This window comes from Talpa europaea (genome assembly GCF_964194135.1).
Source record: "Talpa europaea genome assembly, chromosome: 3".
Taxonomy (NCBI): domain Eukaryota; kingdom Metazoa; phylum Chordata; class Mammalia; order Eulipotyphla; family Talpidae; genus Talpa; species Talpa europaea.
Window position 1 is genome coordinate 132028905 of NC_140069.1, and position 27537 is coordinate 132056441.

General features: G+C 35.5%; 1 protein-coding gene across 3 annotated transcripts in view; it reads right to left on the reverse strand.

The window, feature by feature from the left end:
* Window positions 1–13502: 13502 nt before the first annotated feature.
* Window positions 13503–27537, reverse strand: part of GRM8 (glutamate metabotropic receptor 8) — a gene marked incomplete at both ends in the record, with an annotated part of 709974 nt that continues 695939 nt past the window's right edge. For all 3 annotated transcript variants that reach the window (XM_084229777.1, XM_084229778.1, XM_084229776.1), the window contains 2 exons: window positions 13503–13552; window positions 20582–20828. In XM_084229777.1, the coding sequence (XP_084085903.1) occupies window positions 13503–13552; window positions 20582–20828 (297 nt within the window). The remainder of the gene's footprint in view (window positions 13553–20581; window positions 20829–27537) is intronic.

The window sequence follows — 27537 nt, forward strand, 5'->3', positions numbered from 1 at the left end:
GAAGCATGGGTGGGTCTTAGGATCTCTGTGTATTCCATGTAATTCATCTTTATTCTGTCCTATCTTTCTGACACTTGTGAATGAATGTAAATATTGCCTGTGTGTAGGAGGAAGAAACAACTCAAGGAGAGGTTCCTCCTATTTGTTTCCAGAATTCCCATGCTTACTTTACACAAAATGCCCATTATACTACTTGAAGTTAATCATTTACTTGCCTGAGTTCCTGGACGGCAGAAACTGCTCCTTTGGTCATTGAACCCCAACTACAGAGAGAGGAGCCTTGGACACAGCAGCCAAGTGTACTCATCTATTCCACTTGCTTCTCTTGAAGCACTCTCTATCTTCATGCATACAGTTGTATGCCATGTAGGCTCACCCACCTGGAAGCCATCCAGAATCATCTCGGGGTTCAGCTAATAGGAGGCATCCACAGGAGATTTGAGGGCAGAAGGACAGGAGAACTGAAATGGACTTCATTAACTCCCTCCTTGCTGAGTAGCCACAGGTTACTAACCCATTCAGGAAAAGACAGTCCAAAGGCTTTTCACGAAGCTTTGCACAGAATTGACAGCCATGGACTAAAAAACTGAAAAGAGAACAAAACAAAATGAAACAAAAAAAGCAAACCATTCAAATGCTATCCTTCCCAGAACCAGAAATGTACACTAGACTAAGCATGGAAAATTTTTAATTGATAAAAGTTTGCTATTAAAATATAAATCAATGAGACTTTTAAATGAGATCTAATGTGCTCACATTTGCACTTACACAATGTTTATTTTAATTTATCAGTGAATTATACACATGTAGACCTGAATGAGTTCTGCTTCAGAGTTCTGCTTTACCCTGGGTTTTAATGCTAACCTCAGAACATATAAAGATTAGACATCCTGAGCAGATAGTGTTTTAATTGTTCTTTAGAAACACCCCATAACCTCCCGTGTACACCCATACCAGTCACTGTGGTCAAGATATTTTTGTTAAAGTCATAGGGGACTTATCTGCTAAAATGACTTAATTATGGATTATTTAGACTTGAAAATTTTTGAATCCTTGTTTTATCTTGTGTAATGGCACATTAGTAACAGCAGAATGAATCTCAGAAGACACTCACAAATCAGAGATTCTCAGAGATGAAATGTTTCCCAACTTTGAAATCCTATAGGATTTCTCAGCTTTTCCTCTAATATCTATCACAGTGGAAAACACAGATGTTGTCTCTATTCCTCTGTGTTTCTTGTAACCATAGGTAAGGTGATTGGCACATTGTAGGTGCTCAGTTTGTAAATGCTTGGAACACTCAAAGGGTTCATTTTGTCACACCTAATGATTTAAAACGAGAAAATCACATAATTTATTAGAGATGGTCATAGGGCTTCCACCCCAAATCTTGTTACAATACTAGGCAGCTGAAATGCGCCTTGGAAACTTGATCAATTACAAACCTTCTTCCAAGGACAGTACATGTATCTGGAATCATATGAAATCATAAAATCATGGAAAATTGCTTTTTCTCTTTACTTAAATCTTCTAACTTACCACACATATTTCTTGTTTTTTTTTCCCACTCTTGAAACTTACTACAGTAAAATGATTTAAATTCATGTTCATCTGATTATACTCCATTTTGTCAGTCTTTCTCTTCAACTATGACCCCACATATAAAACTATACAGACTTGGTCTGATTACTATAGGATGTGACAAATTCCTGCTCTCTTGTTCTGAATACTATACTTATTTTAATGCTGATGAGATTCTATTGCCTCCAAAGAGTGAGTTATTACATTATAGTCACCTCACATAAAAAAAAAAACACAACTGTTAGCATTTTTGAAAAAAGAAAAATAGCTGTATGCCAAATCACATACCATTATCCACCTATTCAACTAGAGAGAGAAGAGATCCCTCTCAAAGAGGGTTTATTGAGGACTGATTTCTCAAAGAGAGAGCTTCTGTTGTCTAAATAGTCTTTATACTATGTCACAGAGAGGCAAAGTGCTGGAAAAAAACACATCATGATTACATAAGTTTTCTTTTTTTTATTTGTGCAAAAGTGCATTCCATAAGTCATTAAAAAATTAAAACAAACAAGCTTGGAAACACAAGGCAGTAATGTGGACCAAGAAGAGAAAGGACATTAAAGCTAGGCTTGTACACTGGTCAACATTTTTAGAACTCTTAAAAAAATAATGTGTAATTTCCGTAGAGTGTGCTCACTACGTTAGAATTATACAGATTTTGCATGCCATATTTATGCCTTAGGAATCCAGGACATGATAAGAGACACAGATCAAAGTATTGGTGGAAGGATGACTCCTATTAGTCAGGTACATATTGAAATGCAATTCTGAGACAGCCTGGGCAAAAGAAATTATGAACCAGTAGGATGTGAGTGACCCAATGTCCTGTTTGAATGTGGGGACTAAACCATTGACTGGAAGGCTCTACCTTAACATCCTGCTCAAACAACTTGGCCCACCAGACTAGTCCAAGGTGTCATACTAAACACAAAACATTAGTTGCTGACTAGTAATTGTCTTATAATTTCCTGGAGGAGGGAAGACTGGAGTCCGGCATGCATGTTGGAATGTAACCAGTCTGCATGTCTGGGCATAGCCCACCCCAGAACACACTAGAATGTTGTTTCTCTCCACCCACCTCTTGGACCTGCCCCTTTAAAATATCCTCCTGCCTCCTATCATGGAACTGAAAATTTTCTCTTCCATTCCATATTTCCTTGTCCTTGAATGCAGGTCCCTGATAAAACCATGCCTGGTTTAATCAGAGTTACCTGGTGAATTCCTTCTCCTAGAGGGTCTCCAAACACTTTATATCAGGGGTGGGGGTGGGGGGAGTCCAAAACAATACTACTGAAGATGGTGGGGAGGGGTAGAGTAAAATTAGAGGAAAGTTTCTCTAGTCAACCAGACTGGAAAGTAGATGTTATTGGATTTATTAAGTAGAGAAAGGTAAATCATGGCTGTATGGTAGACTCTTCATTTAGAGCAAGGAAAAAGTCAAGATCAAGGCTTAATATCATATAGGACATATAAATGGCCATGGCCATTTAAAACTCTAGTATAATTCCATAGGTCAAACCTTTGTATATTGATAATCAATCATATTATAGTACAAAGACCTATAAAATTAGGCTTAAAATAGTAAAATTTGACAACTATTTAAAATGCATTGTGTCTTATGCATTTATGGGATAGATTTCTTCCACCTCAGTGGTTCCCAAACTCACTGAACATTAGACTCTCATGGGTATTCACTTAAAATGCATATTCTGAAGTCTCACTCCCCAAGATTCTAAGTCAGCATAGAAGAGGGCATCATAATCTCAGGATTAAACTACATCCTTGTTGATGGTGATGGAAGTGTTATTCAGATCACTCTGGGAAAGACAGTGGACTAAAACCATCCTTAAAGTGTTTCTATTTTAGTTTGTTTCTGAGTTTTCTGTGCCCTATTTACCCTCCAGTTGAACTTCTGGGGCAAATGGGCACGAGTCCAAGAAGTGGGGCAGGCTTATGCATTTTTAAAAAGTTTTATTCTGAATGTGTTTTAGACTTATAGATTCTTAGATAAATTTAAAAGGTTTAGTTCTTAAGTGATCCTTCTATGATGCTGAATATGGTGAACTGATGATATATGTGTGGGAAAAATATGAAAACTGAGCTCCCTGTTTGTTTCTTGCCAGTCTTACCAATATACACTCACTTGTATTTATACAGACTTGGTAAATTTTAATTTAGAAAATCATCACCATTTATTGATATAGCATACATACTCTTCTCTTTAAATCTTTTTTTTGCTCTAAAATATGATGCCATTCAGCTTAGTACATGGAGAGGACAGTCCATACTATTAGTATTTAAAATAAGCCTAAATAAATTATAAAATTTTAGAATATGCTCTGAATATTTACTGATAAATTTTACATTGAAAAGAAGTATCTCTAGTTTATGCAACAATAAGATTTTATCCGCCATTAAAAGTTCAAAAAACATTTTTTCAGTTTGCAGGTAAACTAGTGACATGTGCACAACCCTTAAACAAAACATCTCCATTAAATATTTCAGTTCCATACATAGTATGACTGAATTTTGTCATGCCTACATTTTCAAAGTAATTTAAAATATTTATTTGGCTTAATTCAGCATGAGTCATTTCACCCTGGGTTTTAATGCTAACCTCAGAACATATAATGATTGAAAGATGGAATCATTATTATCTATTAACTGTAAAAATTAAGGTAAAATATATTTTAACACATGAATTTCTAAAGCCGGCTGCAATAAGGAATATACTAAGAAGACATTTTCTCTTTATTATTCATATTAAATATTCCACTTTTATATTCTGTAAGCAGAATGAGGCCCATAAATAGAGTAATTATATTTGAATACTATGCAGTCAATATAGTTAGAAATTCAATGTGTTGAAGGAACTACTTAGTTACCAGTAAAAAAAAAAAAGAAAGAAAGAAATACTTCCTCAATGGGGACAGCTATCACTGTTAGTTAAAAATCCCTACTGTGTAAATTGGCATTTAGGTACATTCTGAAAAGTGAGGTTTTTGCTACAATAGGCTATTACAGCTTCTTCATAGTAGTTAAGGCCTATTACATAAACCCTCCTGTATTCTGGTTCGTTGACCTACTCCATAAAGTCATTATGGACTATTGTGCCTGCCTAGCTGCCCCGGGGCCCCATTAAAGATCTATTTCAGGTCTCAGATCCCTGCTGATAAAAGACACATGTTCTCAAACTATAGCTACAATGCATGAATAGGTATAATGATTTTCCAATTTGAAATGTTCATTTTACATAACTCAAGCTCCATGTAGTTTTTGCTTTTCAAAAATCATCACAAATGCTGTGAGTGTGTGTGTGTGTTTGTGTGTTTGTTAGGAAGAGGACAAGGAGGGAGAGGACAGGCTAGGACTCAGACTGTTTTAACTTTAACCCACGCAGAAAAACTTTTTCCTAAGTCTATCTCTGGATCCAGTACAACAGCACAAAAGGTGACTCTTACCTGAGTATCCAGCTCCAACCTCTCCCCTCTGAACTTTAAAAGACTGGGACCTGCCAGGAAAATGCAGCAAGGGCTCTGACATTTCTCTTTCTGCTCTGCCATTGTAAAAGCAATGCAAAGGGTGCAGTAAATAGCCATTAGGTAATAATGGGGTTAAAGACAGAACAATGATGGCTGGGGTCAGTGTGATCTAGAGAGGGAGAATTAGTCCAGAATTGTGGATGGTAAAGTTCTGCATTTGGCCTCCTTTACTGAGGGATGATTTCACACCGAATTTTACTAAGCTTCAGCCTGATCTTTCTGCCTGGGAGAAATTATCATCATAATGTCTGTATCTTGTAAAGGAGTTCATGCACTAGTTACATAAGAAATGATGTATATACGAAAGAAACAATCTTGGCCTCCCATCCTAAAGGTGTAATAAGACACATTTGCAATAAGCTGCGCAAACTTCTGAATAAAGTTACCAGAAATATATCAAATTATAAAACTAGGTCGATTTTTTGTAACCTTAACCCTAAATTGTAAATAAACCCCTGTAGAGGTCATGCCATTTTTTTATGTCATTTCTTTCATAGCATTTGAAAAATTTTAAAAGCAATAAATCATGAACTATGAGGAAAAAAGTTTATGTGATGCCTTATGACCTGCATGGATAAGTGCACACTGGAGACAGCGCAGAATAAAAATAAAAAAAAAACTCTCAATCTAATTAAAACTTGGCACTAAAGTGAACTTGTTTCAAGAATATTCCTACACCTAAATGTGTAAGCCAAGGATACAGAGGTTAGATAGTTCTCCATAAACAAGTTATAATGCATAAAACACACAGATATAAGACATGGTATCAAATTCATTCTTTGCCTTCTGCCCAATTTTTGCACCTGACTATAGAGTATTTTGTCCTTTCTCTCAGCTGACACATTCTGCCTGATATGGCCGGCACTCCAGATGAATCCCACGTCTACGTGATCTCCGGCAACTTAGCTAATCAATCTTTGTCTCCATTTCATTATCTCCAAACAGGGATAACAAGGCTACCTATCCCGCAAGACTGTTGCAAGATTTACTACAAGATAGCACTTAGCAAACTGTCTAACATGAGTCTCATAATCTTAATTATTACAGATTTTATTACATTATTGTAATTGTTATTATAATGAGGTGGCATCAGCATCTCTCTCAGTTAGTAAGCTCTTTGTGTCTACATACAATAATTAGTATGACTTTTACAGCAATTGCTGTAATTGAAAAAAATAAATGAATGAGTGAATAAAATAATACATTTTTGAAAAGGTAAGGCATTGATACTAGAAGACAATATAATTAAAATAGCAAACACCTATAGACCCCTAGTATCTATGATTTCAGGCATTATACCCCTTATTTGCTTATTCTATACTTCAGGCAAATAGTAACACTTCTTTGAGAAGGCAATTGATCTTCTTGGACAAGGAGAATATTGATTGGGATAAAAGATTGGAGGTAAAAATGAGTATCCTGGGGTAGATTCTGAGATCACCATTCGTTTTTCTATAACTTAGAATGCAAGAAAATAGAAAATTAAGAATTAAACGTGACTCAGTGACTCACAGGCTATTCCTTGGGGAAAGCAAAATTACAGCATCAACAATAACTACATTAATAACCAGACAAGTTTTAAAATAACCACAAAGAACTGGGGTAAAACTGCAGGAGGTAGATTATTACTGTGGAAAGAAGTTAGAAGGAAAAAAAGGAACAGCTCAGTATTTAGGTTGGGAAAGGGAAATGAAAGATGAGAGAAGGGTTTGGTGATATCAGAAGATGTTGAAACCATGCTGAAAATATCTGAGAGGGAATAAATTTTCATAGTGTCTCCTGTCCCAAAATGAATCTCAATATTTCTAGTTATTCCAATTAATGATAAATGCATCTTTAAAAATGCATATTAAAAAAAAACTGAGTGCAAGAGATATGGGACATGCACACTTCAGTATGAATTATATTTCCCCAACTTGTTCTTCTCTGTCTTCCCCATCTCAATAAATATCAATATCCTATTAGCTACTTACGTCAAAAGCCCTGGAATTAACCTTCTTATTCAATATACATCTTTCTCAATGAACATCAACAAATTAGTAGGATCTTCTGACAAGATATATAGATATACAGTTTAACCACTTTTCACTACCTCCACTACTTTGCTCATAACAATCAATGATCATCTCTACTCTGTATCTTACCAGTGTCTTCTAACTGGTGTCTGTACTTTTGCCATTTGCCTCCTTAAGGCTATTCCCATCACATTACAGTGTTCAGAACTCAGTTAAGGTTGAGACCCATTATGTCACTTCTCTGCTCCAAACTGGGCAAGTGGTGTCTCATCTCTCGAGATTAAAGTTAAAGCTCTTTCCATCATCTCCAAGATCTTACAAGATCTCACAGTCCACCTCCCCTACACAGTCCACCCTACCCTGGTCTAGCTCTTTTCCTTCTTCAGGACCACTCTCTTTGCTGTTCCTTCTGCTTCGAATCCTCTTTCCCAGGATGCCACACCTATCAATCCCTCATTCTTTTCAAGTCTTTAATCAAACATCTTCCATAGCAACTCGACATAAAATTTCAACCACAAGCTCTACATTCAAATGCTACTTTTTAACTAGCTTTCTATCCAATCTCTTTTTTTTCTCATCATTTATTATTAACATACCCAATATTTATGTTTTTATCTTGTTAGATGTTTCTCTCTCCTACAGGTTGCCATGAGGCCAGGTTGTTCTGAATTGTTTTTGGTTCACTGTTGGATTCTTGACTCCTCCAACATCCATTACATAGCATGTACTCAATAGTTTCTAAATAAAACGAATGATTAAATTATCTTGGTTATATTGTTTATTATTTAAAATCAAGCTGTAATAACTTCCCTAGGCATTTTTTTATCTATTTGTTTGATATCTGGGTGTGTTGGGGGTGGAGAAAACTTTGACATAGAAAAGTAATTTGGGATTGAGGCATTGGAGCACAAAAAAGCATCAGTGAGTCCAAAGACGGAAAATGGGAAAAGTAGATCTACAGGACCTGGAATGTATATTGAGAATTTTGGTCACTTGGATAACATTTTCAAGAGATACAGACAATTTAGAGAACATTTGAGAAAAAAAAAGTCAAAGAACCACATTTATCTATTTGATATTATTCCTCCTACAGGTGCTTTTCCTTTTTTCTTTCAGGACATTAATAAATATTTCAAAAGGGACCATTACTACTATTACTCTGTCAAGAAAGTGGGATGCATGTAGAAAGGGAGTTCAAGGCCTTACAGTCACCATGGACCTGCTCTGCAGAGCTTAGAGTGCCAGAGGGAAGTGAGCGAGGGGTGAATGCAAGTTCTTGAATTGCAGGATATTTGTGGAAAAGCAGAGCTCCATTTATCATAACCATCTCCTTCTTCAGCATCCTCTCTTGATTGAGAAGATGTCACTCTTGCCTCTTCTGCCTAGAAAATAGCATGGCAGGATTCCAGGCAAGACTTTGAGATAGGCCAGGGTTAAGAGCTAGTGACAAATAGGAGGTAAGCATGAATAGGGCATATTGTCTGTCCATGGTTGCCATATTTGAGGATACTCTTGAAAAGTCAATTTGCCTTTTAGGGGAGTATAATACAAAAAGGAAGATAAAATATCCCCTAGAGATGACAGTATGTAGGGAACAAATGGAAGAAGCCACACTTTCACACAGTATCTGTGGAATAGCCAGATAGGTGACTGTTAACTAAAGGCAGTTACACATTTATTCACATTTATTCTAATGTCTTATTCAACCTAGCCTCTGAATTGCAAATACAGGGAAGAGTAAAGAGAGAAAAAAATAATTAAAATAGAGCCTCCATCCCACAACCCTTCTGTTACCACTTGGATGATTTTAATGTGATTTTAGTTGTTTGTGATATTTATTGTTCAGATTCGGCCAATGAAACACTAGAAATTTAAAGGAAGGAAAACAATGAAGTATCACTCACCAGAAAAAATTATCCAGAACCTAGAAATAGGTAAAATATATTGATGGTTATTCTTTCAAAATACTGTAGTGTTTGAATTTCTAGCTACTTTATAGCTCTATAGGTTCAGGGGGTTATTTATCGATTTTTACCTGCTAGATTAAAATAATGTCTACCCAGTGGAAAAGATAACCACAAAATAACCTCAAGGTTTATTGCTTCCTTTACTGTAAGACACTAAATTAGTTTTATATCTAACCCTCTGGTTTATCCCAGCACTTATATACGTGTGTGGTGTGTATACACAGACACCCCCCCACACACACACACACACATACTACCAGCTGCTTAAATATTCTTTGTACTAGTTTTGACATTTTATTGGTCCCCTCATTTGTAAATGAGTTAAATAATGTCCTTCACTTATTCATTTCACCTCTGAATGATAGGTATATTTAACCCTTTAAACTCTAATAATCTTTATTAGCTCCCAAAACTATTCTATGTTCTGGTGAATTTACCTCATGGGAGTCAGTTCATTGGTAAATAATCTCAAATTCTTACTTCAAAATCTGAAATAATTACTAATCACATGAGCCTCTTCCATTTTCTATACTCATGTCATTCCCACCCCCCTTCCAGTCATTATATGGTTGATTTAAATTTTTTCACAGGTTCTCATCCATGCTTGGGCTTAGCTTGAAAGACTTTGTAAAAAAAAGTTTTTGTCAAAGTTAACTTTGCCTCACTTTCATTTAGGTTGTAGACAATTTGAAAATAAAAAAAGGAGACAATTTTTTTTCTCTCTTCTGATCACTCTGAAAGCAGATATATCAAAATATGACATGAGACTTGACATTGATAATATATCGAATCAGCAGAGAGAAAATTAAAATGAAAAAAACAATGGTGCCCAAAAGTAATAATATCATTAGAGGTTATGCTGCAAAATATTTTTGTAGAGGGAAAAAACTGAAATATGGAAGTCATAGAAAACATTTTTAAAACAACTGTTGCTCTGCTTTCTACTACTAAGTCTATAAGAAAGACAGCAAGTTTTTGAACATTCAAAAAACATAATTTGTAAGGAAAATTTTATTCTAGCTATATTAAAGTTTTCTTCATTATTTATACCTTCACTAAAGGGCATCCATAATAAAAGGGAAAAGAGACATTTCTAAATATTACTATATGACTAATATAGTCTGCAATTTTGCATTATTTCTCACTCATCTTTTCAGGCAACCTCATTATTTTCAACAATTCTATTCTAAACACTAGATTTAGATTTGGATGAAAATACTGACATCAAAGGAAATTAAATAAAGGAAATGAGAAGAATTGATAGGTTTGTGAAACAGAGTTTAAGAATGACATGTATTCCATTTGTGGGCTGAATATAGATACCAATGTTGGTTAATTTCATTATAAAATTATAACTATTTTATACTGTCATTGGTATAGAATTAAAAAGGAAAGAAAATATAAAGATACAAATTTCTGTTCTTCAATATGGCATTTTACTTAAATAAAATGTAAAATTTCATGTATTTGAAATGTCAACTCTTCTTTAAAAATTTCTGGTAAATACTAAAAATTTAGTAGACCATTCAAGTTCCAGTGGCCATACTTCAAGTCTAAATTTGAGTAATTCTTAAGAGAAAATTAGTTTCTGACAGATGAACTTTAATTGATTTAGACACCTTTAAATATTAGCTAGTATAAGCCTTTTTTTTTTTTTTAATTGAGGTCAGATTTGACCAAAGGTCACACTAATACATCACTCATTGTCTACTAGTGACATTTGCTGAATATTACCTTGGGCTACATTTTTAGCATTCCCTCTGGCAGACTGTGACATTTCTTGGCTAGGATAAAACACAAGGTCAATACTGAAGAACATAATACTATTTTTTTCCCATGCAACTTTGCATTGTATTATCTATAGTACACAGGCAATTAATTTTAAAGCATAGGACTTACAGACCACGACCAGCACACGCTAAATTCTTCTTAAAGGATGCCTCCCCAGGTTGTCTTATGTGACTGCATTCTGAGCCCTAGACAATATCCCTGAGAAAATAACCACAGTGGAGGTCAGAATTCTCCAGCTCCTACTGTAAGAAGTTGAGGGGATTTATCCTCCTACTGCCTGGAGAGGGTGATAGTTTCCCTAGAAGAAAGTTTCATACTGAGATATGGTTTTAAAGAATGATTTGCATAAATTAAACCAACTCTATTATGAGTTAAACAAGATTTTGTAGAACACCAAATAAGTATCAGTTATAAAAAGTATTTAGGAAAAAATAACCATAAGTAAATTTGTAATAGACCAATTCTGAAATGTTATGAATTATGCCTAATTATTTTTCTGCCTTAACTCTTAAAAGAAGTAAAGTAATAATAATAACAATGACAACAACCCACCTTGGCCTGAGAGTCAGCTTTGCTTTCATAATCAACCTGTTGTATCCACTTACCCTGATTAGAGTCAATTAGTAAATGAGAACATGAAAATACACTTGAATTTCACTGTCTGTATGAAATGCAAGATTTGTAAAATTCAAACATATTTCTCAACATATGAGTGCTTACTAGCTAAAATTAAGTTAAAAAATATTTAAAAATTACTAATGCTCTCCAATTAAAAGAAACCATCAACTAAAAAATTAAATACATAATTATAATTGCTTTTCTTGATATGGCTATTGGTACTGAGTTACCTGAAACAATAAAATATTGCAAATATGTGGTTATGGATTCATTTAGATTTAAACTAGATTTTATCTAGAAAGGCACACCTGAAAGTGGATTTAGGAACCTGATTACAGGATTATACTTATCAATAATTCAGGTTATCTGAAAACTTCAAATAATGTCCTCACTCCTTGATTTAAATATTATATACAAACAACAAATAGTATTAGGAGAAACTCAATGAAAGGCTGATAAGTATACCCTTCCTCCTGGATGCAGTTTCTGTCTAGGTAGGTATCTAGTCCATGTTGCTCTATGTTGAAGGAGAATGAGCTATGCTACTTCAACTTATTAAATAAAGTGACTGTCAATATCTGGGCTGAAACTACAGAGCACAGATAGCTCTTTATATCTATAAGCAGTGCAATGAGCCATCCAAGCTAACTCAGCAGAGAGAACATTTACTAACAAAACGATTGTAGAGACCCATTGACTTGATGGATGTCTGAAATTGTAGAGAACAGAAAAGCCTAGAACAAAATGGAAACAGATTTGAAAGCTTTAAGGGGCCCCCTTTATCCACCCTAGCATGCTTTATTAGCATGACACAGCCCCCTGTTTTCTCTCTTTAATGATACTGCTCTATGAACCAATGAATGTTTTCATTTGGAAAATAAGAAAGCACTGACATGTGATCTGAACTGTGGTTTCTCTAGTGATGCCAGGGGAATAAATATGCTAATTCTGTGCTTTCAAGACTGGACTGGGTAAGGCCCATTACTTCACTGATTTCAGTGTATACCAGGAGCAGGTGAGAAAAGGTTAATCATAGTACATTCCTTGGAATATTTCATTACCTGAAAGTTTTGACTTAGAAAATGGGGGAGAATTTCAGTGACCTTTTGATAGACTCTTAGATGGTGACTTTCAGATCACATTCTCCAAAGTTTAACTCGTCACATGTTAATTATAATATCTGAAGCAATTTACCTCCAGATATTGCTTGATTCTTCAAAAAAAAGATAAAATTACCATGAACAACTACCACATAAATGTTGAACTATTCACAAACTCTTACTCAAATAATGCTTTTTCATACAGGGATAAAAGGCAATCTTCCTCGCATATACATGGGTGCTACCAAAACACATTCCTGGAGGATATCCCTATTTCCTGGGAACACTAGGTCTCTTACAGCAGGAGATAAATAACAGCAGAAGTGCCAACTAGAAAGTTTTCCTTGGCTTTAAAACTGGAACGAAACAACTCTCAACATTTGCAAAACATTCCTTTATTATTAGAAATAAATTATTTGTATAAAAAAATTGCATGCGTCAACCATTGCATTTATTTTTTAGCACAACCCAGGGCTTCAATCCGGTCAGCCATTACAAGAAACAGACTCATTGTCTTATACAAGTTGAACAATGTGGGACAGGAACGGGAGTTCTCACAATCACAGAAAAATACTTACAAGAATAACATCAGACATGGTTTATTTCAACAGCATTTTTTTTCACAAGCTAACATTAGTTTTCCTTTTGTGATTTTTTTGTAATTGCTTATGAGTAAGCAATACTTTAGCTCGACACTCATTGATTGTATTGTATAAAACGGTTTTCTTCACTCTCTGTTATTGATACATTTGGCTCGTGGTTATTTTGTGTTCCTTACAAGACTGACTATTGATTTGATTGATTGTAGTCTACAGAGATCTCCAGGAGTGAGTTTTGGTGGTGTCATGTTCATTGTTCGAGATTTTCATAGTGTACGATTTCCCTGTTTCAGATTGAATGATTGCTGTAGCTGATATATGTTGTCTTGGTAGAAGAAGCTGTTAAGACAAATTAAGACCAATTAATAGCATGTAACAATAAATTATTTTGTTAAAATGATCTAAAATGCAAATCTTTTTTCTATTTTATAAAACATCTACTTACATAATTTTTATATGATATACTATTTTATGATACTCAGTTTTTACATGTTACTTATTATTTATGCCATGTATTAGGAATTCAATGACCTTAGGAATATAAACACAGTGGCAAGTTTAATCTGTTAAATCATTTGTCTTATTTAGAAAACTAAAGAGGAAAACATTTTAATCTTAATAAATTCAGGTACAATTCAATTCAATTATCATTTTGGTTAGCAAAAATTTACAATTGAAAAATGAAAGAACAGACAAATTTATCTGCCCTACAAAATATTTTTTGTTTTAACCTAGGCTAAAGATTTCAACTCATTGAATTTGATTTGATGACCAAAGTTTAGTAATTATAATTAGTTCTGCTTTGAGAGTGAAAGTATTTTAAATTTTAAAATAAACAATATTATTAGACTTGAACAGTGAGCAGAGTAAAATATCAAGTACATAGAATATTTAAAAGTATTAAAGTAAATTTGTGTACTGCCAATACATATTTATAGCCTGGTTTCATCTAAAATATGCAATTAAAGATGTTTAAAACTAAAGACTTCAAGAAGGAAATGAATATATAATTGTACTGGTACCAATTTACTATGAAAACCCATTATGCTAATATTATTAGAAAGATGTATAAAAAAATTCATTCTCTGTCAATTTTATATTCATGTCTTATTTTTCCAGAGAATCTAAATCCAAATAATTCCTACACATTTCTGAAAATGTGATAAATCTCTGTTTAAAAAGTCAAATGTGATATTGTTTTACAGTAGAATTTTAGAATTAATAATCATGAGCAAAAAGTTATGAAACAGTGTAAAATGCAAGTATTTCACTATATAATTCTTTTTTAAAAAGATTTATTTATTTATGTATACAAGAGCTGGGATGTAGGTCAGAGGCATGGGGAGGGTGAGAGGATTCACCAGAGACAGAATGGGGAACAGAACAGGAAGATCTACTGATATATACTGCTGAGGGTAGCAGTGGGTGAGACAGGAGAGGTCTGGTGCACCATGTGGGTTAGCAACCTGGACGGGGATTGAAGTGCTATGGAACAGTGACTATGGATTGCTTCATAGTGCTGAGACTTAACCCCTTGCAACACTAGGGAGGCCCAACCTTGCACTACATAATTCTAATTCAAGATGAATCAAATTCTACAGAATAATTTAGTTGATGAATATTTAATAAGGAAGTTGTAAAGCTCCTCCTCTGAAATAATTGGCAATTAGACTCATTCCATATTATTGGTTAGTGTACATCAACACTGGTCATTGACCAAAACTGAAAGATGACAAAGTTTACAGTCACCAAAATGAATGCAGATTCCCTCAAGGAAGTGCTAGCCATAGATCTCTCTGCTATCTTTGATATCACTGAATAATATGTGATTCATAATAAAAAGAGGTGACACGTCTGCTCATTGTCGCTACATTGAGCATACTTACTCTAAGTCAATATTGTAGAAGATTTTAGAGCAGGTTTTAAATTACATTCTACAAAATGAATAAAATAAAAGGTCACCAAGACCCAGTTTCATGCTAAAATGATGAATTTTTCACTTGTTTGATTTTTCTGTGCCTTTTTTCCTAACATTTTATTATAAAATGTTTAAAACATACAAAATTGTTCAAAGAATACCATGTTGTACACTCATGTACCCACCACCTAGATTCTATAGTTAATATTTGCTATATTTACTTCATCACCTATCCCTATAAAGAATAATTTATATTTTAATTTAAAAATTCTATTTTTTTATTTAAAATAACATTGTATCATAACATTATGCAGGTTTTAGGTGTTCATTATTATTAATCAACACCTGTGCATGTTATGTTAAGTCAACCACTATGATTTTGAAAATCAAACATGGAATTACTATTTTTATGATATTCAGTTTTTTATGTTATTTTTTTAAACCATGTGGTAAGATCATTGAATAAGAATTCAATGCTCATATAAATAAAAAAGCAATAGTCTCATTTAGAAAACTAAAAATGTAAATGTTTTAATCTTTAACAAATTCAGGTGAAATTCACAACATTGGGTTTTATGAGGGTGGAAGCCGAGTACATTTGTGGAGAAATGGCTGTTGTGTGGGGAAACAAACACAGATTCCTACATTCCCCTGTACCCTCTAAAAGGTAAGGTATCTGTTACTTTTTGCTTTGTGTAAAGTGAAATGCAATGATTTTTATGCCCATTTACTGTTTATTAACTTCTAATTTACATAATGCCATCATAAGCCTTTAAATTTCCTATAAGAAAATAGAAACTTTCATCTATGATTTTAAAGGATTTTCAAATAATCTTTGCAGAAAAGTTAAAGAAAAATTGTCATAAGAGTTAGAAAATATAACCCTCACAAGACTGTGCAAATTCAACATTTTTAATAATAACTAAAAATGTAGGAAATATTTATCAAATTTGTTGATAGCTAGAGAGAAAAATTATGATTGCAATAGAAAAGCAAGTACAAAAAAGACCTTGAAGAAGATGATACTCAGAAGGTGTTAATTCAACAGAAGGTGATTTGGATAAGGCTATCTTGAAGGATCCTTCCATCTTTGAGACTCTATAGCTAATTAAAGATTCATACTTCATTTTTTTGAACTCTTAGAAGTTATCTCCAGGGTATAAACTGGTAGACTTCTGTTGAGAATTGAGACCATAATTTAGAAAAAGAGAGCAATTTTAATTTTTTTCCTGGTTAGAAAAGGAAGCAAGGGTATAAAAACTGATGATTTGGTGAACATGAGAACAATGATAAGGAGCAAGTGTGAATGGAAGATATCTTGCGAGAAAATTCATTCCAGAAATATTACAGAGCAAAATGGATCAAAGATGTACCTATGAACTAATAGGGAGAGATTTTACCATGGTGATGAAAACACTCATGTGAAAATCAATTTTTGAATACAGTGACAATGAATTTCCTTGTGCAAACCACACTGTGTTCATAAACTGGAAAAAACAGATCTACCTCCAGAAGCAGCTGTTTGCATGAATTATTCATGAACATAGCTTAAGGAATAACATGTTAACAGCATTTGTTAATTTTGTACAGTTGATAAAATTTATATATACATGTATTTATATATCAACTGTTTCTACCTTCCATCTCCCACTTTTATGAAGCAACAGCTGACCTTTTTGCATGTGAAATATAGTAAATTCAGTAATTAACATGGATTTGTTGCTCTCTCTTCCAGCCTCAGAGTTCTTACATTTATTCTGTGTGTCTTTGAAAGTTTTACAATCTTAAATATGTTGCCAGAATTTCTGGAATTAATAAGTTATTTTTAAGATGATGTTTCTAAGTATGATAAACTTGAGAACTCTATGGCATGAATGACAACATTGCTGTATATCATAAAAACACACTTAATTCTTCAGAAAAAATCCCAACAATGGAATAGTAGTCATAATTATCAAAATCCTCCACATATCAAAAATATGAATAAAAAGAGGGATGCTAAAATAATGTTTTTTTTAATTTTAGGTTTTCTCTTTTCTATTAATGACAGATCAATCTGTTTTCAAGGCAGAATATTTTTACCTTTCTACAGTGATTTATAGTTTACAAAATACTTTCAAGCATATCATTGTCATCTGATCATAGTAATGGTAATTTATCAAAAGTCTGGTTGTAGAATATGTGTGAATGCCGCAACAGGGATTTTATTTTGGTGGACTAACTAGTCCTGAACTTATTTAGAATAGACTAGACCATTTTGAGAGGCAATGTTTTAAATTTGAAGCAGCATGATACTAGTTACAGTTGAATGACAAAAACCTTTTTCCTATATTCAATTATATTTCTAAAAAACATAAGACACACTTTTGGAAGGAAATGACAGCACTGAAGTTATCTGGGTTATTGGCACTTTTAGAAAGTTGATGATTATAAAAGATGTTTGACTCAATTCAAGCCACAGGTGCACACAGTAAAGAGAACAAGAGCACAGGGGGCCCATGACCCTTAGTTATGCACAAGAATGAAGATCTGGGGCCTCCCTGGTGGCTCAGGGTTTAAAAACAGCACTATAAAGCTTATCAGCAGCCACTACAACATGAGTTTGATGCCCCAGGCCAGACAGGGAGGTGACCCACATGGAACAGAAGACCTCTCTTGTCTCGCCCACTGCTCCCCTCAGCAGTGTATTTCAGTAGATCTGCCTGTTCTGCTCCCCACTCTCTCTGGTGAATCCTCTCACCCCCAACACCTTTGGCTTATACCCCAGCTCTTGTATGCATAAATACATAAATCTTTAAAAAAAATGGTGATCTGGATGAGCCTATGGAAAGATATGTGAAAGCACCAGTTTTCTTTCCTCAACGTGTAAACTATAATCATGTAACTGGACCAATCCATTCAAATATGGTGCACTTCTATAAAAGATGAATACACTAAAATATCCAGGTGCAATTTAGCCTTTCAGGTAGTGATTGACTTGATCTTGATTCATCTTTGTAGGTGAGCTTCTAACTCTTCCAGAATGTTATAGGCTTACTTCCCATACAGGTTGCTCATTTGTCATATTCATTCTTGTTGCAGAGAAAATAGGGAAATGCATACATACTAAAAAAAAAAAATTAACATTTCAACATCACAAAAAATTAATAAAAAGAAAATATACAAAACATTTCTATAATGTAGGATTAGTATTTTTCAGTACAGAGAATTTTCATTTTCAGAGAACTTACATATTTTTAATTGATTTTTATTTTTTTAATTGTTATGGAGGTATCATTGTTTTACATCTTTGCTAGTGTTTTGACCATAAAAGATTTTGTTTGCTGCCATCCTCAATCCTCTGGGGAAAGTCTATTAAAATTTTCCCCACTACTTTCCAGAGGTGAGTTGGGAAAACTGATCTTTATTTTATTCTATATCTGGCTATTCCCATTTGCAAGCACATTGCAGAAAGTTTTCTGGATTATTGGTAAAGAACAAGCACAGCTATAGACTCCTGTGAGTCATACTGAGAAATGCCAGTGTTCCAAGAGTCTCACTGGCCAAGAGCAGCTTGCCAGCATCCTACAATAGGTTTAACTTCCTGCACGGATGTTTTCAAGGCAGAAAAACAGATAAAATTCTACTCTTAAATCACAAGCATTCTTGTTGATTGTAGTTACAGTGCATCTTTTGCTAAGAGCTCCAAAAGGCCCATCATTACTAAATTGTCTACCCATGATCAGAGATGATTGCAATGATTTGTTACCAAAACCCATATTTATTGTGCCTTCTCCTGTGGTTTCTCAAGGTTTCATATTTGCAGAAAGCTGACTATCTAGGGCATGTCTATGGCATTCGCAACAGGCTTCTTTCTCTACATGTGACTAAGCTGATATCACTGAGCTAAAAGGTAATCTTCCCAGAAGATCTGACCAATAATTCCAAGAAGTCTGAGGGTAAATGAAGCCAACAAGTTTACTTATCAATACTTACCTTCTGAGGACATTTCTGTATACGGGACATTAAAGTAAAAAATGTCCATCCGAAAATCTTGATGTACGGGAAGGTTTGTGAATCTAGTGAAAACTATAAATTGTTATAATTCCATCAGATCAAATCAAATCTTTTTTTTCCTCCTTTTTTTTTTTTAAGGATTTATTTATTCATGCATACAAGAACCAGGGAACAGGCCAGAAGCGCAGGAGGGTGAGAGGATTCACCAGAGACAGAGCAGGGAACAGAACAGACAGACTGATAGAAATACACTGCAGAGGAAAGCAGTGGGAGAGATAGGAGAGGTCTGCTGTGCCACATGGGTATCTCGCTGGCCAGTGGGCTAGAACCCGTGCTGCAGAGCCTGCTAACAGCTTCACAGTGCTGTGCTGGATCCACTGCCTATGCCATCAGGGAGGCCCTCAAATCAAACCTTCATCCTTCTTGTATTTTGTGTCAAAAGTATAGAGAATAATGGATACAACCTGCTAGAGGAATCTGAGTGGAAGAGAACATTTTTGCATAGGATTTTATCCTAAATTATTAAGTTCCAATGTTGTATTCCCAAAACAGAAAGTCTCTCTAATTCAAGCACTTTAGTTTTTATTTCTTTGTGTTCCATCTACTAAATCTTGTAATGAGGATGTCTTTTTGTTTGTTTTCACTACACTCAGATTTCTGGTAATTTACAATATAAATCATTGATCTATCTAGATGCCAAGATGGGCTAGAATAGCTCAGTTAAGCTCTACAGGGTGAGCTTATTACCAGTGCATGTTATCAATTGCTTCTTTAGGGATGATTCTAGAAAGGAGGAAAGTCAGTGAGAAAAGGAAAAGTAGAGCAAGGTTGTAGAATGGAAACTATTTTCAGGGCCAGGGGCTTCTAGAAAAGAGCTCTAGTTATTTTAACATATCCAACGAGGGAAAATTCGGGAATACAAAAGAAAGAGATGACTTGGGAGAAAAATGCATTAACTATGACTTTACCTAAATATTGTCTGAATCATTGTCTCATTTCCCTAAATGCTCAGATAACATTTTATTTCCATAAGATCGATCTTTGGTTGCATATTCTATAAATATTAGTTAAGTATTAATTATACAAAGAACATCCACTATTGAACTAACAAAGACTGGAGAATAGTCCCTAAGCACTAAATGATAACTTTATAAATGGAAGGCAGTTCCAAACTTCAAGCTCTATAATGTCTCCAAAGAGAGAGCTGAGTGTCACATTCTGTGAAAGAGATTCTATGAGCATGTTTATGCTCTAGAGAAGAGCCACTTGTCCTGCCATCATTCGATTCTAACCAAATGGTTTTTAAAACTCTGAGATGGCCTCATGGTGTGTAAGCACCACATGCCCCTGGAACCACGCAGCACAGCCCCCAAGACTAGTAGAAGAATGTTCAACGTACATCTATTAGGAAGTGCTCCCGCTCTTGACCATCGGAAACTCTACGGATGACTTACTATTGGTTTCAAGACTCTCACAGAGTTCACTTTTCACCTCGCCATTTGGTCTGTCGTTGCCTTTTTGGATCAGTTTGCTTTGCATGGTGGCAGCTGTCACCACAGCCTTGAAGCTCCTCTTGCGTTTTTGAACATTCTGCTCTGGATGAAAAATTATAATATAAACCTTGGGCATATAGAGCATGCCCAGAGACACCGAAGCGCTTAAACTCATGGAGACAGTAAGTGTTGTTGTCTGGATGTACATCTGAGGGGAGGAAAAAAAAGAATAAATGTTGGTAAGCACGATCTAAGATAAGGCAAATAACAATCATGTTCTACAATCATTCCATCTTCCCTGCCAAAGGATTAGAAGCACCTTACACTTATTGAAATTGCCCTCATGGTAGTCAGGGTTTCCTTTATCCTCACTTGTAAATGTGGGCAAGATGATGCTTTTGCTATGTCCACTTCCTTAAAACAAACAGCTAAGCTGATGGTACTCAATTTTCTTTTTAGATTATAATTAAACTTATACCAGGAAGGGAGCTAAACCTTTCTGACAAAAGACTAACATTTTATACCACACAAACCTTCTTCAGGAAGGTATTACAGGATCAAATGTTATTCTTTTAACAGTAAATTTAACCTAGAAGGTAAATTACATATAGTGGAAATTCATGGAAGTGAAATATTGCCAAACATCACTATTGTACAAGATTGCTTGAATAATGCTAGTGCTGGCTCCTTCACACAGCTACTTCATTCCAGCTACTAGATCTGATAAATTTGGACTTTCTCTCTAAAGAACACTTCTAGAGGGCTTCTTAAAGATCACATCATATCAAAACAAACCTGGGCGCTTTCACAAAATAAGTAAGATTACCTCACTAAGATTTAAATATACCCTTGAGGAAAAGGAACTTGACACCTGCATTTTGAAAATTCTCCCCCTGTGTTCATCCCTTACTCTTATTCCACTGAAACTGATTGCTCTGGTACTTAGAAAGAGAGGTCTCTTGGGAAAATGGTTCTTCCTAGAATCTCGATGTTAATAAACTGAAAAAGCTAAACTAAAATCACCGCTTTTGGCTTTTTATGTCATGATGGTATGTAACAGATATGGTAGTATTTTAATCTTTTTTTTTCCTTCTGCAGTGTTTTTGACATGTAATTAAAACATGTCAATTAATTTAAGGTGTATGACTTGCTGTTTTGACAGATATATTGTGAAATGATCATTGCAATCAAGCTAATTAACATATGCATCATTTCACAGGTATCATTTTATTTTCATTTATTTATTGGTGGCAAGAAGGATTAAGAGCTACCATCTTATCAAATTCAGGTATAGGTGGATAATGCTCCATTGCATTATATATATTATATATATATAATATATATAATTACCTCATTAACAGTTAAAACCTTTCATCTGTTTTCATTTTTTTTCATGTCATAGCCCAAGACATAATTTTTCCAAATAACGTGGAATACTTGGACCACAAGGGAAGCCATATTTTTAAGATTATGATGAGATCCCTTTATCATATTGCATATCCTCATTAATATTTGTCACTGATAATTCCTCTGAAAATGTAGAGTTGCCAGATTGTATCTGACAATTATCAAGTTGTCAAATTATATCTGATGCTGTGATATCTCCCAAACTAATTTTGTCCTATATAATAAAGGACCCAAAAATATTCACCTAGGGAGGTAAATACCTAAAATCAGCCTTAGGGTTGCATTTCTTTTTCTTTTTCTTTTTTTTAAAAGATTTATTTTTATTTATACAAGAGCCGGGGTATAGGCCAGAGGCTTGGGAGGGTGAGAGGATTCGCCAGAGACGGAGCGGGGAACAGAACAGGCAGACTGACCAATACATTGCTGAGGGGAGCAGCAGGCAAGCAGGAGAGGTCTGCTCACCATATGGATTGCTCCGAGGCTGGTGGGGATCCAAGCAGCACTGCAGAGGCTGTGGACAGATTCACAGAGCAGTGCTCAACTGCCTATGCCACCAGGGAGGCCCAGGGTTGCCTTTTCTTAGGACAGACAATTTCTCTTAAGAGATAAAAGCCTGTGGGTCTCCCCGGTGGCGCAGCGTTTGAGTGCTGGGTTGCAAAGCTGATCACAGCCTCTGCAGCACCGGTTCGATCCCCGGCTGCTCCCTGGCCACTGGAGGAGGGTCCCACATGGCGCACAGACCTCTCCTGCCGCCCGCTGCTCCCCTCCGCAGTGTACTTTGGTCCTTCTGCCTGCTCTGCTCCCCGCTCTGGCTCTGGTGAATTCTCTCACCATCCTGTGCTTCTGACTGTACCCAGTGCTTGTAAAAATAAATAAATAAATAAATAGATAGATAGATAGATAAATAAATAAATAAATAAATCTTTAAAAAAAAAAAAAAGAGATAAAAGCCTGGAGGTAAAGAACTATCCAAACCATGAAAACTTCAGACACCAGTAAAAGGGATTATCTCTGTGAAAGCAACCAAGCAGGTTACTGCATTTACTGTTCAATTCAACTACCACTAAGTTAGTCTTTTGCATAAGACCTCATTGGGACTAAGGTAATAGCCTTCAACAAAGTAATACAGGATTAGTTTGTTTCCAAATTCATCTCTTCCTGGAAGTTCCAAGTTTATCTCTTCCATGATAAATCTTAATTGCAATGTTAATTTTTCAACTAAGCACTAATGCATTAGAAAATTAATACAAAGGAACACTTAATAATGAGTAACATTATTATTATAACACTTGATATTGAGTAACATTGTGATTAAGCTTTTATATAAACTCTACAGTAATTTATATGAAATATACAACTAGTGTATAAACTTCCTTAGAACCTGTAAACTACATATTTTCTTATATATCTCTAAGAAACTCTGTAAGATTAAAGATACACTAGTTACTCAAAAATGCTAAATTTTGGGTATGTGATTCTCTTCAAAAACCCGTTGATTTAGGGCCTCCCCTGGTGGCGCAACAGTTGAGTGCTGGGTTGCGAAGCTGCCCGCAGACTCTGTAGCGCTGGTTCGATCCCTGTCTGCCGGAGAGGGTCCCACATGGTGCGTAGACCTCTCCTGCTGTGCCCACTGCTCCCCTCAGCAGTGTATTTCGTCAGTCTGCCTATTCTGCTCCCTACTCTGGCTCTGGTGAATTCTCTCACCCTCCCGCGCTTCTGACTGTACCCAGTACTTGCATAAATAAATAAAATAAATCTTAAAAAAAAAGAAAAAAAAAACTGTTGATTTAGACAAATCATATACAATGTTTTCCATAATTTTCTAATTTCCAAATGGATACCAGTAATGACTTCAACAGAGCTGATGACATTTTAAGTAAGAAACATGAGATAGTAAGGATGAATCCAATTTCTACACTAGGCTGATGCCTACAAGCCTCAATAGAGATATAATTCAAATATATCCCTCAGCAAAGCAACAAATCACTGCACACCATGACCTCTACTGTGACCTGCCTTGAAGTGAAATCTCATGTTAAATTTGAAAGAACCGAGGATCTACTGCAATTAAGAAGTCCCAGGTAAAATGTCTCTATATGCCTTGAAACCTTATAAATCTCCCTTAAGCAACTTAACATTAGGAATACTCATAAGCTTCTCATGTGTTGGTTAATCCTCCCTGATTCCCTACGTGTCCTCCAGCTAGCATTGATGTGGAAGACCTACAAAGAAAATGTGGGGCAGAAAAACTGACATAAAGATAAGGAATGTTTACAGTCAAATGCAAAACAAACATGTAAATATTCCATAGCCACTCAAATAGGCAACCATCAGTTTTGTCCCAGGCAAACCCTGCTAAGCTAGTTTTGCTTAAAAACAAATAAAAACCAAATAAATAGAAAACCTCCAGAGATGAACAAATGAAATCATGGAAACAGCCGTGCTGATTAGTTGGATTCATTTTATATCTCTCCATTTATTGGTTTTGCTAAAATGTCTAGCATTAGTCCAAATAATATATAAGCACCTTTCAGTTTTGAATATCTTATAAATTCCCTTTGCTATCATATGAATAAATGATCATTTTCCCCTTATTCAGAATAATATCTGTGATATATAGTAAATTAAACTGGCTAAGTATTAAACATGAAGATTCTGGATTACTAGTTTCTACATTAAGAATATAACTATATTCCATCCATTCAGCAAACCAACTCAATGGAAGATGAAACAAGCATAGACCTTAGGTTTAAACAGTTCTCTGCTAAGTGTACATTTTCTCCAGTAAATATTGTTGCCTTAAATTACACCACAATGCTGCCCTCATGTAGGGCTCTCATAAAACAACTTCTGAAAAATTGTATTGTGAATTTAATACAGAAAAAGCATCTGTACGAAAATCCTAGTCCCAAATCCAAAACTTAGAGTGCCCTAGCACTTGTTATAGGGCCTTGGGCTATAAGTAGACTGAGTTTTTGAACTTCAGCTTTGAAAATTTAATAAAATAAAAAAGCCATAATAGATCATAATGTCAATGAAAGCAAAAAAAAATATCAAAACAAGCATAGACATAAAAATGCAACCTGCTCTCAAACTAGAGAAACTCACTCCTTCACATTACTATATTTAAAGAAGGAAGGAGAGATTATATTCAGAGATTGAAAATGAGTGCTTGATCCCCCCCCCAAAAAAAAAAACCTCATGCATTTTTGTAGATCTACAGAAAATTCTAATTACTTGGACCATGTAAGGAACATATTTGAGCAGACCTGAATTTGAGATCTAGCACCACAACAATTTTTAGGATAAAGAAAAGTACAGATAAACTCTGAAGTTGACTTGTAGCTGGTAAAGCTCTAAACCAACCCACCAAGTGGGTGGTAACTTCCCCTTATACTAGTAAAACTTACCCTGCAGGGCCTCCCTGGTGGCCTAGGGGTTAAGTCTCGGCGCTATCATAACTAAGGCCTGAGTTCAATCCCTGACCAGGGAGCTAACCCACAGACAGCAAGGCAGACCTGTCCTGTCAGGCCTGCTGCTCCCCTAAGCAGTGTATTTCAGTACATCCACCTTTTAAGCTCCTGACTCTGTCTCTGGTGAATCATCTCACCCTCTATCTCTGGCCAGTTCTTCTATGTAAAGAAAAGAATTCTTCCCCTGCAGTTGGACAGCAGTGTCATCTTATTTCCTCTCTAACCTTGAAGTTCTTACCTGTGATATTGGAGAAAATAATCCTTTGCTCATAGAAGGGTTGGGTGTAGGGTAAGATAATGTAATCTTTTTTTTAAAGATTTATTTATTTATGCATACAAGAGCTGGGGCACAGGCCAGAGATGCACAGGGATAAGAAGATCCACCAGAGACAGAGTGGGGAACAGAACAAGCAGACTGACTGAAACACACTACTGAGGGGAGCAGCGGGCGAGACAGGAGAGGTCTGCCTCGCCATATGGGTTTCTCCCTGGCCGGCTGGGGATCAAACTCATTATGCGGAGGCTGCGGATTGCTTCACAGTGCGGTGCTTAACCCCTTGTGCCACCAGGGAGGCCCGAGATAATATAATCTTAATAAAAAGTCTTAACGGGGGCAAAATAGTAGCAACTCAACAAAGATTACTTGCTTACACTTCTGAATCTAGAATGCCAACAAAGCATGCAGGACAAGAGCAGGGCCTTTCAGCAAGTTACTCAAAATTCACAGTTCTGTTAAAGAAGAGCTGAGAGAAATGCTTACCTGTGCAGTGCTAAACAAAAGGTTTTTTTAACTGTGCTTCAATTTTATTCATTAGGCAGAATAAAATCTCCCCCAAAAGTCATTCTATTTGCTGATGTTAAAACCCTATGCACTGCCTGTGCTCCCGTTCTAGGATAACACACTGGCTCACAGTATCAGCTCACCAGAATGCAGAGAACTATATTAACTCCCAATAACCAATGTAAGTCCATTTCAAGATGTCGACAATGGTGTTGGGTATGATAATGTAACCTTTTTTCCCAACATTTTTATGCTCCCCCGTCACTCCTAAATATTAATATCTAGAGGATATTATCTATTCTATTACATCTGCTGATAGCCTGTCTCTTCCTCTGCCTCCACATCGCATGGGCATTGCAAACTTGAAGCAGTCAGGTGCACTGAAGCATATTGAAATGATCTCTGGATATGCCAGGGAGGAATGGGTACAATAGAGCGTGCAAACATGACATCTTTTCTGGGACCTACTACACCTCCTTCTTCATTCTCCAAGGGGGTCATCTGTGCACATCCAGGGTCTACTGAATGTAGGTCATGGCTTGGGATCATTAAAGACTCCAGGAAGTGTGAGGCGGGAAGAGATTACATTACTCCAGAAGAAAGGTCAGTGTTTTACTTTCAATCAGCTCCCTGCACACAGAACTTCATAGCTGTTGAAACAGCCTGGTAAGTTTTCAACCCCTTAGTAACTAAGGTTACCTCTCATAATAGCTAACACACAAGACAGATTCATTATTTATTGTTGAATATTTCTGCCTTGCCCTGGATGATTTAATGTCACTCTTTGCTACTGTCAGTCAAGTTCAATTTGGCTTTTTTACACACAATCTGAAAGTCAGAAATCTAAGTTAATACTTAACGTCTGCCTCTCTCAGTTTCTGTTACCTATTCCCTCATCTCTGCCAAGTAGCACCTGATCCAAAAATGGATTTTCTTCTGCTTTTCAACAGTTTCAGCCAATGGACTTCAAAATCTCATTACTACTCAAAGTGATTTAAAACATTTTGGCTAAAGCTAGAGAAATTTACAGAGAAACTCTAGAGGGGCCTTGTGGGTAGAAAAGTCCCAAGTGAACCTAATGTGTAACAATTCCAACTCTAATGAAACTCTCTGGCAATTGGGTCACAGCAAGAACCAGAGGCAACAACCCAGCTCTTCTGGCTCAGCCTGGATACTAATAAACAACCCCTGAGTCAATAGCAAACATTTTGCCATTATTTCTCTTTTGTTATGTTCAATAAGTACCCTGCTGATTT